Source organism: Tiliqua scincoides, chromosome 9 (assembly GCF_035046505.1).
Source record: "Tiliqua scincoides isolate rTilSci1 chromosome 9, rTilSci1.hap2, whole genome shotgun sequence".
Classification (NCBI taxonomy): domain Eukaryota; kingdom Metazoa; phylum Chordata; class Lepidosauria; order Squamata; family Scincidae; genus Tiliqua; species Tiliqua scincoides.
The window spans coordinates 16,411,012-16,423,550 of record NC_089829.1 but is presented as its reverse complement, the minus strand read 5'-3'; the positions used below and the strand labels follow the sequence as shown (position 1 = coordinate 16,423,550).

Here is a 12,539-nt window from a genome sequence, read left to right as displayed (position 1 = left end):
GCGCGCCTGCCTGCCTGCCTGCCCGCCTTCCCGGGGGGCGCCGGGCCGGGGAGGGGGCTTGGGGGGCGGCGGCTGCGCATGCTCGAGGTGCCACCCAGACGGCCCAGGGCGAAGACGCGGCGGCGGCGGCTCCACTGCAGGTGGGCGACTCTCCGGAGGTTGGGGGGCAGCGAGCCGGGAAGGCAGCGCCCGCTGGCTGCGCCGGCCTGCAGTCGGACCCGCCGGAGAGCCGCAGCCGGGAGACGCGCCCTGCGCAGGCAGGAGGCTCTCCGGGGCGCGGTGGCGGCCTTTGCAGCCCAGTCCCAGCCACTCTTTCCTGGGAGTAAGCCCCGTGGACTCGAATGGGACTTGCTTCTGAGTAGACAGGCATGGGGTTGGGCTGCCGGCTCGGGGCTGAGTGGGGAGCCCTCGCTGGGCAGCCGGGGTGTGTCTGCTCCGCACCCCGCCGGTGGCTGCACCAGGACTTGGGCTGGGCGGGAGAAGGGGAGCGCCGCCTCCCCCGGGCGCCAGACCCCTCCGCCCGTCCCGAACAGGCCTGCGCGGGGGGCAGCTGCAGTGCCTGCGCCGCCCCCAGGGAAGAGAGCCCGTGGCTCCTGCGCCTGCGAGGGCGGCTCCGGGAGCAGGTCTGCCGGCCGTGCCCCTCTCCGTCCTCCCCGGCCAGCCCTGCGGAGCGAGCGGGGAGCGCCTTCCTCCCGTCCCGCCAGCTTTTCCCCGTCTTTCTTCCCCTCCCTTGAAACCCTCGGGGGAAGTTTGCTGCCCAGAGTTGACTCTGGGCTCGGGGCTGTTCAGGGAACAAGGGGGGGGGGGCGGTTCAGTCCAGCGTGCTGGAGCTCCCTGCGGCACTAGGGATCCCCCACTGCCCCCTCCCTCCCTGCCCATTATGACCGCGCGAGGATCGTCTCTCTGGCCAAGGTCCCTCCCTCCCTCCAGGCCCTTTTCCCAGCAGTGGCTGGACTGACCCAGGGAGGAGGCGGCCACCCCTTTCTGCTTGCCCCCGACCCCCAGGTAGGTGGCGGCTTCATTCCAGGCTGTCATCGTGGCCAGTGATGGCTGGGAGACCTGCCTCAGCACCAATGGATCGAATTATGTCGAAGAATCACCCTGGTGGGTAGGTCCCAAAGGGTGCAAATACGCCCCATGAAGAGCCAGCCAGGTGCCCCTGAGCCTGGGGGGACTCCCACGCAGGGCGTCCAGGGCATGGCTTTTGCTCAGTGCTTGTCCCAGGCGTCAGAGGGCTACTGCCCCTCTGCAGGGATGTTCCACCTGGGTCGGTGTGGTCCTGCTCTGACTTTCAGCTTCAGGCAGAGAGGAGAACATAAGAACAGCCCCACTGGATCAGGCCATAGGCCCATCTAGTCCAGCTTCCTGTATCTCACAGCAACCCACCAAATGCCCCAGGGAGCACACCAGATAACAAGAGACCTCATCCTGGTGCTCTCCCTTGCATCTGGCATTCTGACATAACCCATTTCTAAAATCAGGAGGTTGCGCATACACATCATGGCTTGTACCCCATAATGGATTTTTCCTCCAGAAACTTGTCCAATCCCCTTTTAAAGGTGTCTAGGCTAGACGCCATCACCACATCCTGTGGCAAGGAGTTCCACAGACCGACCACACGCTGAGTAAAGAAATATTTTCTTTTGTCTGTCCTAACCCGCCCAACACTCAATTTTAGTGGATGTCCCCTGGTTCTGGTGTTATGTGAGAGTGTAAAGAGCATCTCCCTATCCACTCTGTCCATCCCCTGCATAATTTTGTATGTCCAAATCATGTCCCCCCTCAGGCGTCTCTTTTCTAGGCTGAAGAGGCCCAAACTCCGCAGCCTTTCCTCATAAGGAAGGTGCCCCAGTCCCGTAATCATCTTAGTCGCTCTCTTTTGCACCTTTTCCATTTCCAGCCTTGCCTAGAGATGCCACTGTCAGGGATAAAACCTTCTGGAACATCTGCCTACAATGCAGGGGTGGTTCTGCCACTGGGCTAGGGTCCCTCCCCTCTTTCAGAGCCCTCCGGCTGCTGATGGTTAGGCCTAACCTTTTTGAAAAGTCATCTAAGCAGGTGACCACCACTGTGTCTTGTGGCAATGAGTTCCACATACAAAGGAGCCATTGCGTACAGGAGTCCTCCTTTCCTCCCATCAGCCCTGAACCTGCTGCCACCAGGAGCAAAGAGAGTCCAACTCTGTTTGTGGCTGCTTAGAACACTGAGAGGCCTTGCACAAGCTTCAGAACCTTGGAGCCTGCTTTCACAATAGGGAAGTGAACATATGAGAATGTGCAAAGAGCCTTTTCTTCCCTACTGAGGAATCACAGCTGGTTTACATTCCTCAGAGGCTGGTATGAGTCTGCTGGCATTCTCATCTTTGGTCGTCAACTGCTGCTTCACTCCACATTTTCTTGGGCTGAAGGTATGTGAGGCTACCATTGAGAGCCCCTCACTCTGCCCCAGCAAGAAGCTGGGACCAGAGCTCAGTCATGGGCTGGTGACCCCCTAGGGTGAGTTCCTGTAGCAGGTTCCAGTGGTTTGCCTCCACTCATTCAATCTCCCTCCCCTTGCCCTCGGCCTCTAGGAGGTGCGTGGTTGAGGAGTCTGCCCCACAGCCTACTGAGATGGGGTTATTCTGCAAAAATCTCTTTGTGGGAGTATGATCTCTCTCTCTCTCTCTCTCTCTCTCTCTCTCTCTCTCTCTGTGCCTGCATGCAGTTCATCTGAGATGAGAACCCAAAGGCTGGCTTGATTACCTTGCCCTGAGGGCTTTGACAGATCACGATGGTGCTAGACTCAAGGCCACGGTCCTACCGGCAGCAGCGGCCAGATGTCTTTGGGACAGGCCTGCTGCAAAGAAAGGGCGAGAAGAAGAAGGAACTGCGACCTTATCCCTTCCTGTCTCCTTCCCTTTCTCTGGAGTCGGACTCTAGTTCCAACCAAGGGCAAAGGGTCAGCCTTCCCTCCAAGGCCAAGTGCCTCCCAAACCTGGACTCCAGGCCCCCCTCAACCCCCTTGCCAGCTTCCCAGAGTCCCTGCAGCTGGATGCGCCGGAGCGAGAGCATTTGTGCGGTGAACCGGAGAGACCGAGTGCGGGGCCAGATTCGCAGTGCCAGCTCCCTGCCGCATATCCCCAAAGCCAAGGTGGAGAGGGCTGGCAACAACCGGAAGAGTCCTTGTTTGCTGGTGGCCCTGCGGCCGGTGAACATTGAGAAGGAAAAGGAGAGATTCTTCCAGTCTTCTTTTACCTACAACCCTCAGTTTGAGTATGGAGAGCCCATCCCTGAAACAGTCCTAGAAAAATACAGGGATGCCTCGCAGCAGTTTCTTTCACAGGTAAAAAACTTGATCTTCCTCTTTATTCTCCCCCCCCCCCAAGCCACCCATTGACTTTGGCTGGTTGTTCACAAGTCATCCCTCCTCCTGTTCTATATTGCTCCCCTTAACTAGGTTTGAGAGGCCCACTGTCTGTCCTCTTCCAGCACTGTTGCTAAAGCAAAAGCAACAGGTGGTTGCACAGAGGAAGCAAATGTAGGAAAAGCAAAGAGAGGCTGCATGAGAATGCGCCTTGGGCACCCTTGTCATTGGAGGAAAGGCGCAAAATGAATATGAACTTGGCAATAACTTGCCAGTGGGACTGCCGTGCTGTCTAGGCCACAACTGATCACTGACCACACCACTGACTCCTGAAAATACAAGTCTTCTGCAGTGGCACTACAGCCTCTGTGAAGTAGGGAGAGCGAGTGCCTCTGCCAGGTCTTGATGCAGCTCCGCTGGACAATCTTAATGGTGTGACAGCATCCCTGATCAGCATCCCTGATCACTCCAGTGTAGATCCTGTATACACAGGTCAATGCATCAGGCAACTGGTTCCACACATGTCAGAGCCACCTGGAGCCTTCTAGCTGATGCACAAGGGAGAGAGGGGATTTAGTAATTAAACGAAGGAGCTCCTTCCCATCTGGTTTACCTGTCCCTGTTTTCAGCATCTCAGTCCTATTTGTAACATCCCTGTGAAGGCGCCAGCATTGGAGTGGAGTGCACATTCCCTCCCCCTTTTTAAAATTTGAATAATTTATACCCCACCTTTCTCCCACACTCAAGGGCATTCAAGGCAGCACTTCAGATTTTTCTAGATGCTGAGTTGGAAGGATGAGGGAGACGAAGGAGACCCGAGTGCCACCACTGAGAGAGGAAGCCCTGTTCTTGCATGTGTGTTCTGGTCTCCTGCAGTGTTTCTTCCAGGAAATGCCAGTACTCAGCCAGGAGATTCTGACTTGGGTGACCTGGCTCTTTCAGCAAAGAGCTGCCGCACTGCATTTCAGCACCTTGGAGGTGACTGGGCCCACACGTGGGGCAGGAGCAAGCTCCTTCCTGTTCCCTGTTACAGGCTATTGGAATAATGAATGCTGTCCTGGAGAAATATGGCACCTATGAGAGCTTTGAAGCAACAAATGGCGGGAAACTGCTTACCAAATCTCAGATCTGGTCTATCATCCGGAAGTACATGCAGAAGGAAGGCTGTTCTGGTGAGGTGAGTGCATGACCTTTTGCACCCCCCAAAAATTGCATGGCACTGGGCATTGCCTTGGAGGAAGCTGGTTGGAACTTGCAGATCTTACATAACTGGCATCTTTACATGATTTCTACATATCCATAAGTGGCTTTCCTGCAGCCAGTGGGTTTCTGGTTGACCTTGGTGCATATATCTTTTTCTGTGTTCCATGGTGGTCTGCACAGTAGTGTCAAGGTCAAGGGCTTGCAGGGAATGAGATTTGGAGGCTGTTCTTTGGCTCTTGAACACACATACCCTGGAAATCTGACCCTGTTCAGTGCAAGCAACTGCTTCAGCATCCCTAACAGGTGGCCATCCATCACCTGCTTGAAAACCTCCAACATGAGCTTACAGCTGCATGAGGCAGACTTTTTTCATATTAGATAGCTCTTATATTTAGAAAATTCTTCCACACATCTAGCCTAAATCCAGTATCCTGTAGTTTCAGCCTATTGGTTCTTGTTCTGCCTTCAGATACTTGAAGATTATTCTCATTACCAGGCTAAACATACCAAGATCTTTTAACTGTTCCTCATAGGACTTGGGTTTCCAGACCCCTCACCATCCTTGCTGCCCTCTTCCAGCTTATCAATGTTCTCCTTAAAATGTGGAGCCCAAAATGGGACAGAATGTTCCAAGAGAGATCTGACTAGTGCTGTATAGAGCGGAAGTATTGCTACTTATGATCTGGACTTTGTGCCTCTGCTAATGCAGCCAAGCAATGCATCTGCTTTTTTTGCAGCCACATCACAGTGCTGGCTGATGTTCAGCTTGTGGTCTTCTTATGCTCCTATCCCCCAACGCCCTAAGTGATGCAGCCACACTGCTGGAGCATGCTGTGGGGGGTGGGGGTGGGGAGGGTGACCAGGAGATCTGGGAGAGGTAAGTAAAAATATTTTGTACATACCTCTCTGTAGGTTTCTTGGCAATCAATGGCTTTCCTCGAACCTATGCCAGCTATTTAGCTGGATGAGTCCAAGGAGAAGCAGATGGCATTTTAGGCTGGGAAAATGAGGGTAGGATCCCAGTGTGTGCTGCGATTGGGTATGGGTGTGGCACATGCAGCAGTGGCTCCTGAAGTCTCCACTGGTGCTGGTAAGTTGGTGGTGGATGCATGCCATGGGGGAGGGAAGGGCAGTTGCAGGGGGAGGCCTTGGTGGCACTAGCATGCAGCGGATCCTATCTCCTCTTTGCCAGGCTGCCCCACCCCTTTTCTCTTCTCTGACATATGCCAGCAAAACGGCTGGCATAGGTCTTAGGAGACCCATAGGTGATGGGGTAGCCTGGGGAGAGGGGTAAGAAAAAATATATATCCCCCCACCATTGAATGCAGCACACACTCCATCAGCACAATGGTGGAGGATAAGATTGGGCAGTCAATCAGATGCTTTACTAGTCGTGCTGTTGAATGAGGACATGAGATTAGCCTGACACAACTTGTTCGTGACAAACTCATGCAAGCTCCTAGAAATTGTCCCGTTATTTTCCAAGTGCCCACAGACATTCCGCTTAATAATCTGTTCCAGGACCTTTCCAAGTACTGATGTCAGGTTGGCCAGACTGTAGTTTCCTGGACCCATCCAGATAGCAGCTGTTGGTGAATTCTGTGTACAACCTATGGAGGTGGCAAGAGCAGGAATGACCCAAGGACAGGCAGGTGCCAGGATGCCCTCCTGTGAGCACAAAGGCCACCAATTTGTGCGTCCTTGCGGCTGTCCCCTGTAGCTCTGCGCTGTGAACCTAGAGAAGACTAAAAGGCAACTGTCTGTGTGCATCCTAGTCCAAGCTGCACACCTTCCCAGAGCTAAACTAGGAATTTTTTTCACCAGTGTGTCCCCAGGTTTGGGGATAAATAGTACAATATCCTTGGCTGTTCCCCTTTCTAGAGACAGCGGCAAAGCAGACATTCGTACTGTGGTCCAGAGCTGCTTGTTATTCCCCCCCCCCCCGAAGCCCAGGCCTGCAGAGTGACCGTTCTAAGGAGAATCTCCCTGGGCGTGTTGGAGAATCTCTCTTGTTGGAGAATCTCCCTGGGTTGTTCAAATTGCTTGGAGCACCAGAGGCAGGGCAGACCCCTCTCTGTTGCCTTCCAGGTGGTGATTGAACTCACAGAAGATCTACTTTCTCAAGCAGTGATGATGGTGGAAAACAGCCGGCCCACATTAGCCATCAACCTCTCTGGAGCCCGTCAGAACTGGCTGGAGGGCATGTTGCGCCATGAAATAGGTGAGAGCCTGTGGGGGAGGTTGCACCTGGCAGGGCACTGAACCCTCTGATTTGATCTTTCCCTTGCTGTTGCCTGAGCTTTCTGCAGACCTTGCTTGTCCACGTGCACGTCAAAGCAGAGTGTTACAGCCCATAAGGGCTAGAAACTTATTTTAAAAAGCAATTGAACAGAAAGAGGGGATTTCTCTTGCGGAATTAAAGCCCTGGTGTAGTTTCTGCTATACTTTGACAGATGGACATGGAGAACAAGCTAGAAAGTGGGGAGGCCAGTTCTGGGACATTGGGTTGCCAGGGGAGGGATGATGTTGGAATCCCATGTCTCCTCTTCAATAGGCACCCACTATATCCGGGGGGTGAACAATGCCCGCCAGCCCTGGTACAGCTTGGAAGGCCGCAAACAGTATGGTCTGAAACCTGCCAACCCGACGGAAGAAGGCCTAGCCAGCCTGCACAGTGTCCTCTTTCGCAAACAGCCCTTCCTGTGGAGGGCAGCACTTCTGTACTACACCATTGCCCAGGCCAGCCACATGGCTTTCAGCGAACTGTTCCAAGACCTGGAGCGCTACGTGCAGGATGCCAGTGTGCGGTGGGAGTACTGTGTGCGGGCCAAGCGAGGCCAGGTGGACACCTCGCAGCCAGGTAACAACAGCAAGCGGACCTCATCCATTGGCAAATTAAATGTGTTTGGCCCAGGCAGTGACATCTTGCTCTTGGGCAATGTGGGTGGGGGAGACTGTCATTTATTTTTCATCCAGCCAAGTTGTTTGCAATAGATGGCTCTGTAACAGTCTTGGTGGTTCCTCACTTTCAGGATGTTTCAGTAAAGATCAGGTGTACCTCGATGGGATTCTCCGGATCCTCAGACATCGGCAATCCATTGACTTCCCACTGCTAGCTGCACTGGGGAAGGTAAGGCTGTTCTCTCTCCTGTTCCTTAGATAGGTCTTTCTGCTTGTCCTCAGGCAGTTTCTGGAGGCTGAGGACAGGCACCTCAAAGCTCCAACCCCCAGCTACTAGCAACGCCAAGCACTTACTGGATCATCTGTGGAGTATCCTTGTGTGTAGCAGTAATGGTCGGAATAGACTTTTTTTGTTTCAGAGGGTGGGGTGGTAGGGAGAGTGTTCCAGGGTTCCAAATTGTCTGCTAGGAACTGTTTCAGGCTTGCAGGATGCATCTCGCCCCAGCTGCTGGGAATTGGTGTGTGCCTTCTATGCCGGTGCCTGACCATCCTGCCATCGTTGGTCTGTGGAACTCCTTACCACAGCATGTGGTGATGGCATCTGGCCTACATACCTTTAAAAGGGGATTGGACAAGTTCCTGGAGGAAAAATCCATTACGGGTTACAAGCCATGATGTGTATGTGCAACCTCCTGATTTTAGAAATGGGCTACTTCAGAATGCCAGATACAAGGGAGGGCACAAGGATGCAGGTCTCTTGCTGTCTTGTGTGCTCCCTGAGGCATTTGGTGGGCCACTGTGAGATACAGGAAGCTGGACTAGATGGCCTATGGCCTGATCCAACAGGGCTGTTCTTATGTTATCATTGTCGTTCATGCTTTGCATGAGCTCTCAGTTGGCTTGACTCTCAATGCTCTCTTCTTGGAGACAGCTCAGCAACTCCAGCTAGTCCAGAATCCAGCAGCCAGCCTCCATACCAAGGAATGCCCTAGGCCTGGCTATCTAGTTTTCAAGCAACAGTGCACAGGGCTGGTTTTGAACTGGAATGTAACTGGTGTGGTTCCTTGGAAGTGATACGATGTGCCGCCACCACTTGTCTCCCTCATCCTGCTGGGACTCCTCACTGTGAATGCCTCTGCTTTCTGAGGTGTAGTCAGGGCATCCACATCAGAGGGTTCCTTGCCCAGCCCAATGGACTGTCTTTAGAAGACCTGTGGTCTTGTTGCAGATGACACATGCTTAGTGCTTGAAGGCACTTGAGTGAGGCAGCCCTTCGCTCTCTCTGATGCCCTTCTGTCTTCTTCACTCAGAGCCTCTCTCCACCCTTTGGTTCCCTAGGTGGAGACATTCCTGCTCTCCCTTCCTGTTGCTCTGCCTTAGGATGGGCTACTTCCCAGTTGTGGCTGCTGTTGCCACTCAGGAGCCAGCCCTACCATATGTCCCTATGCACCATCAGTTTGGTCCCCTGCTCTGTCCTATACCCTTTGGGTGGTTTTCCAACATTAAAAACAGAAACATACATCCAAGTATATCTGAATGACTGCTCTTCTTATCTCAGAGCTGTTTAAAACTGCACTCCAGGGCATGAAGCAGTTGCCCACCCTTTGCCTGCCAGCTACTCCAGGCAGAGCCAGGAGATTTAGTTTGGAAGCAATGGGGCTGGTGTCCGTCCCCCCGTCCCCCAAATACATTTATCTCTTAAACTCAGGATGAAAAAGACCTAGCCTAAGGAAGAGCAGGTAAGAAAAGCATTTGGGAGCAGAGAAGTGGAAGACAGATGAGAGGGCTTGGTATTCCCCCTCCTTGTCCGTAAAAGCAGAGGTGTGTGTGTGTGTGTGTGAGAGAGAGAGAGAGCCCTTTTCTCTACATCAGTGGTTTTCAACCACTGTGCCACAGCACACTAGTGTGCCATGAGGCAGCCTCAGGTGTGCTGTGGGGCCAGAGGAGGCGGGCAGAGAAGTGGCTGCTTTGACCCTCAGGCGAAAAAGGAGCAGCCATGGCTGCTTTGCATCTCCTGCTGCTGAGCAAGAGGAAGGCTGAAACCCCATCCTCATTTACCTGGAAGTATTATGGGGCTTACTTCTGAGTAGACACACCTAGGATTGGGTATCAAGTCCTTTGTTGTCTGCCCTGCATGCTGATTGGGCAGAGAGAGAAGCCTGGAGGAGGTCTGGGCGGAGTGAGAGCGAGTGAGCCTGGGGCAGGCAAGCAGGTAGGAAGCCATGGAATCTGCTGAGGCCACCAGCCTAAGAGTGGGCTGGCTGAGGGTCCTGCTAAGTAACTTTTTCTCGCAACAGTTGCCTGCAGCTCCCCAAAGCCACCCTCCCTGCCTTGCCTTTGCCTTTCAGAGGAGGGGCCTTGGGGCAACAATCCTCTCCACACTTTCCTGGGATTAAGCCCCATTGACTATCATGGGACTTACTTCTGAGTAGACATGCCTAGGATTGGGCTTTTGGTCACACTTTTTTCTGAAATACAGGAGCAGGCAATGGGGAGGGAGAATGTCAGGTAAGGATTCTTTGGAAGGTGTGGATGAGTGAGGGGAGGGACAGTAGGAGAGGTGCTAACTGCAATTATGAGATGAGGGGGGAATGTGCCTGTGAGAGGGGGTGGGGTGGGGGGGAGAGAAGTGCCTGCTCTTGTATGTGACCAAAAGGCCAATCCTGGGCATGTCTACTCAGAAGTAAGTCCCACATACAAAGTTCCCCCAGTCTTTGGCTGCAATCCTAAACACACTTTCCTGAGAGTAAGCCCCATTGAACAAAATAGGACTTACTTCTTAGACCTGGTTAGGATTGTGCCCTTTGTCATGTAATGATTTAATTGTATTAATTAAAAATTAATTGTAATGTAGTAATTTATTGTAAGTAAAAAACTGGGAGTGTGCCTTGACAATTTTAGTGCTTTGACAGTGTGCCATGAGCTGAAAAAGGTTGAAAATGGCTGCTCTGCATTGTTTCCCTCACTCACTCACTCACTCACACACACACCCCTGCCAAATTATTTACTGCAGAGGGAAAAATTGTATTTTGATTGGTAGTTGTGTCTCTCCCCCCCCCCACAATAAATAGCTCCCCACAAGCTAAGCCAGGGATCTTAAAAGCTAAGCCCTCCCACACATCAGTATCACGACTCTTATTCTGTCCCTTCCACATGACAACAGTGGTTCTCTCATGTCATGCCTAGTTTCACCTTTAGAATGAGTGCAGCCCAGTTTTGTCTCCACCATGTCTCCCCCACTAATCTTTTGGAACAGAGATATCTTAAAGTTCTGTGCAGACTCAAACTTGCAGCAGGAACTGTGAACTGACTCTCTCTCTTGTGTATACTTTTCTTCTTAGGTCTCCTATGAAGATGTGGAGCAGCTCAAGGCCTTTGGGGTGCTGGAAAATGCCAGAATCCCTCACTTCATGCAGGACCTGGAACGGTACATGCAGCAACTTGACCACATTGTCGCCACCAACTGCCTCAGTGACCAGGAACTGGAAATGCTGCTGCCAGCCTGAGCAGGCCAGAGAGGAGCAGAGCAGAGGGGGAGGGCTGCCCCTCCCATCTGCTGCTGGCTCCAGTGACAGGTTGTGCTGCGGGCCCAGAGGATTATCTTGTGGCCCACTGAAAACGGCATTCTATTTATTCATTTATTGAGTGTCTCTGGTTGAATATTAAGTGAAAGAGGCCAGCCTCAGCTCTGTGATTTCCAGGTGCGAGTTTCAGGCAGGGGTCACTTTTAAATAATATATGCTGGGGCAGATGACTTAAGGTTCAGTTGCGAGGCATGCGATGGTCTCTTCCAAAATTTGTTTTAATCACAAATTAGAAAGAATGGTTCTAAGGAAGGCTGCCTGCCACATCCTTGCAGAATTGGGAATTTAGACTACACAAGCCGGAGCATCTTCCTCTTGATGTGGCTTGAAACAGCAAGAGTGAAAACTAGCAAGTGGTGAACTAATGAAAACTGGCTGTGTGACAACAGAGCAAGGTGCTCTGTGGCCAGTGGTCTGCTGAGCCAGATGCCTCAGGGAGCTCGCAAGCCAGGCAGGATCTTGTCACAGCAATGTTTATTATTTTTAACGCCAAGAGCATCTGCCCATTGGCAAATTAACCGTGTTTGTCTGGTGTAAGCACTTGTCTGTAGTCGGCATGTCTGGTGTCAGTGGAGCGTGCTGTGGTAGCTTAAGCTGTGTCTTTGTAGTAGCTTTATTTGTGCTGCAAGAACAAGTGGCTCGAGCAAGAAATGAGGAAAGGCAGAGAAGCCAGAAGTTCAGGCCGGAGGGGGGGGGGGGCTGGGGGTCATGTGTGCAGCATCAGCTGGGAGAGGCCAGGGCCAAGGAGCAGGTCTTGAGCCAGAGAGAAAATGGTGCCAGAACTGGAGACACGGAGTGGAGCTTTGGCAAATGTGGAAAAGCAGCACTGGTGCTCAAATATTTTTTCATCCACTAGGTTCTCTATCCAGGCGGCGGCTGGGCTGCTCAGCATCACTGCCCTGGACCCTATGCAGTTTGTTAAAAACAATTTGCTCGCTCTTGTTCCGTCTGATGTCAAACTGGATTTTCATCCTTTCAATAAAAACTTGCCTCTGCTTTGCTGTGTTTAAGGAGGGCAGGAGGAGAAAGAGGAAACCTCTGGCTGGGAAGCTCCACTTCCAGGCCCTGGTGAGGTGCCTAGAAGGTGCTCTGGAAATGTACATGAAGCTTGAACATAGAGTTTGTCTTGGGAAGGGTGCAGTGCCTTGCCATCACTGTCCCAGCAGGAGCCTGTAGCCTTGGACCAGGAGGTGTTTCCCCCTGCAAACTGCAAAGCAGCAGCTACAACCATAGTGACCTGCTGCATGTTGGCAGGAAGCCATGGCCATCACAGCAGGTCAAGCTGGATTTACAGAGAGTGCCTCCTATCAACATGACCCAAGGAAGGAACCTGCAAAGCTGGAAATGGTTTCTGAACTGCATCCCTCCCCCTCCTCGGTTCATCCCCACACTGGAAAATGCATTTGAAAAACACCAAGATGGTTCTTGGTGAGAGGGACAGGCCCCACAGATTTAAAATGAGGTTGGTTGACTCTCCTCCTAAACAGTGTAATTCTCTCATGTCCATAG

General features: G+C 52.6%; 1 protein-coding gene across 1 annotated transcript; it reads left to right on the top strand.

Annotated features, from left to right (window-relative positions):
- Positions 1 to 56: 56 nt before the first annotated feature.
- On the top strand, positions 57 to 12,026 carry MATCAP1 (microtubule associated tyrosine carboxypeptidase 1). Its single transcript, XM_066637764.1, has 7 exons — positions 57 to 140; positions 2,704 to 3,321; positions 4,376 to 4,519; positions 6,634 to 6,766; positions 7,100 to 7,405; positions 7,578 to 7,675; positions 10,788 to 12,026. Exons 2-7 carry the CDS (start codon positions 2,770 to 2,772, stop codon positions 10,950 to 10,952), a joined length of 1,398 nt encoding a protein of 465 aa, XP_066493861.1. The 5' UTR covers positions 57 to 140; positions 2,704 to 2,769; the 3' UTR covers positions 10,953 to 12,026.
- Positions 12,027 to 12,539: the final 513 nt, after the last annotated feature.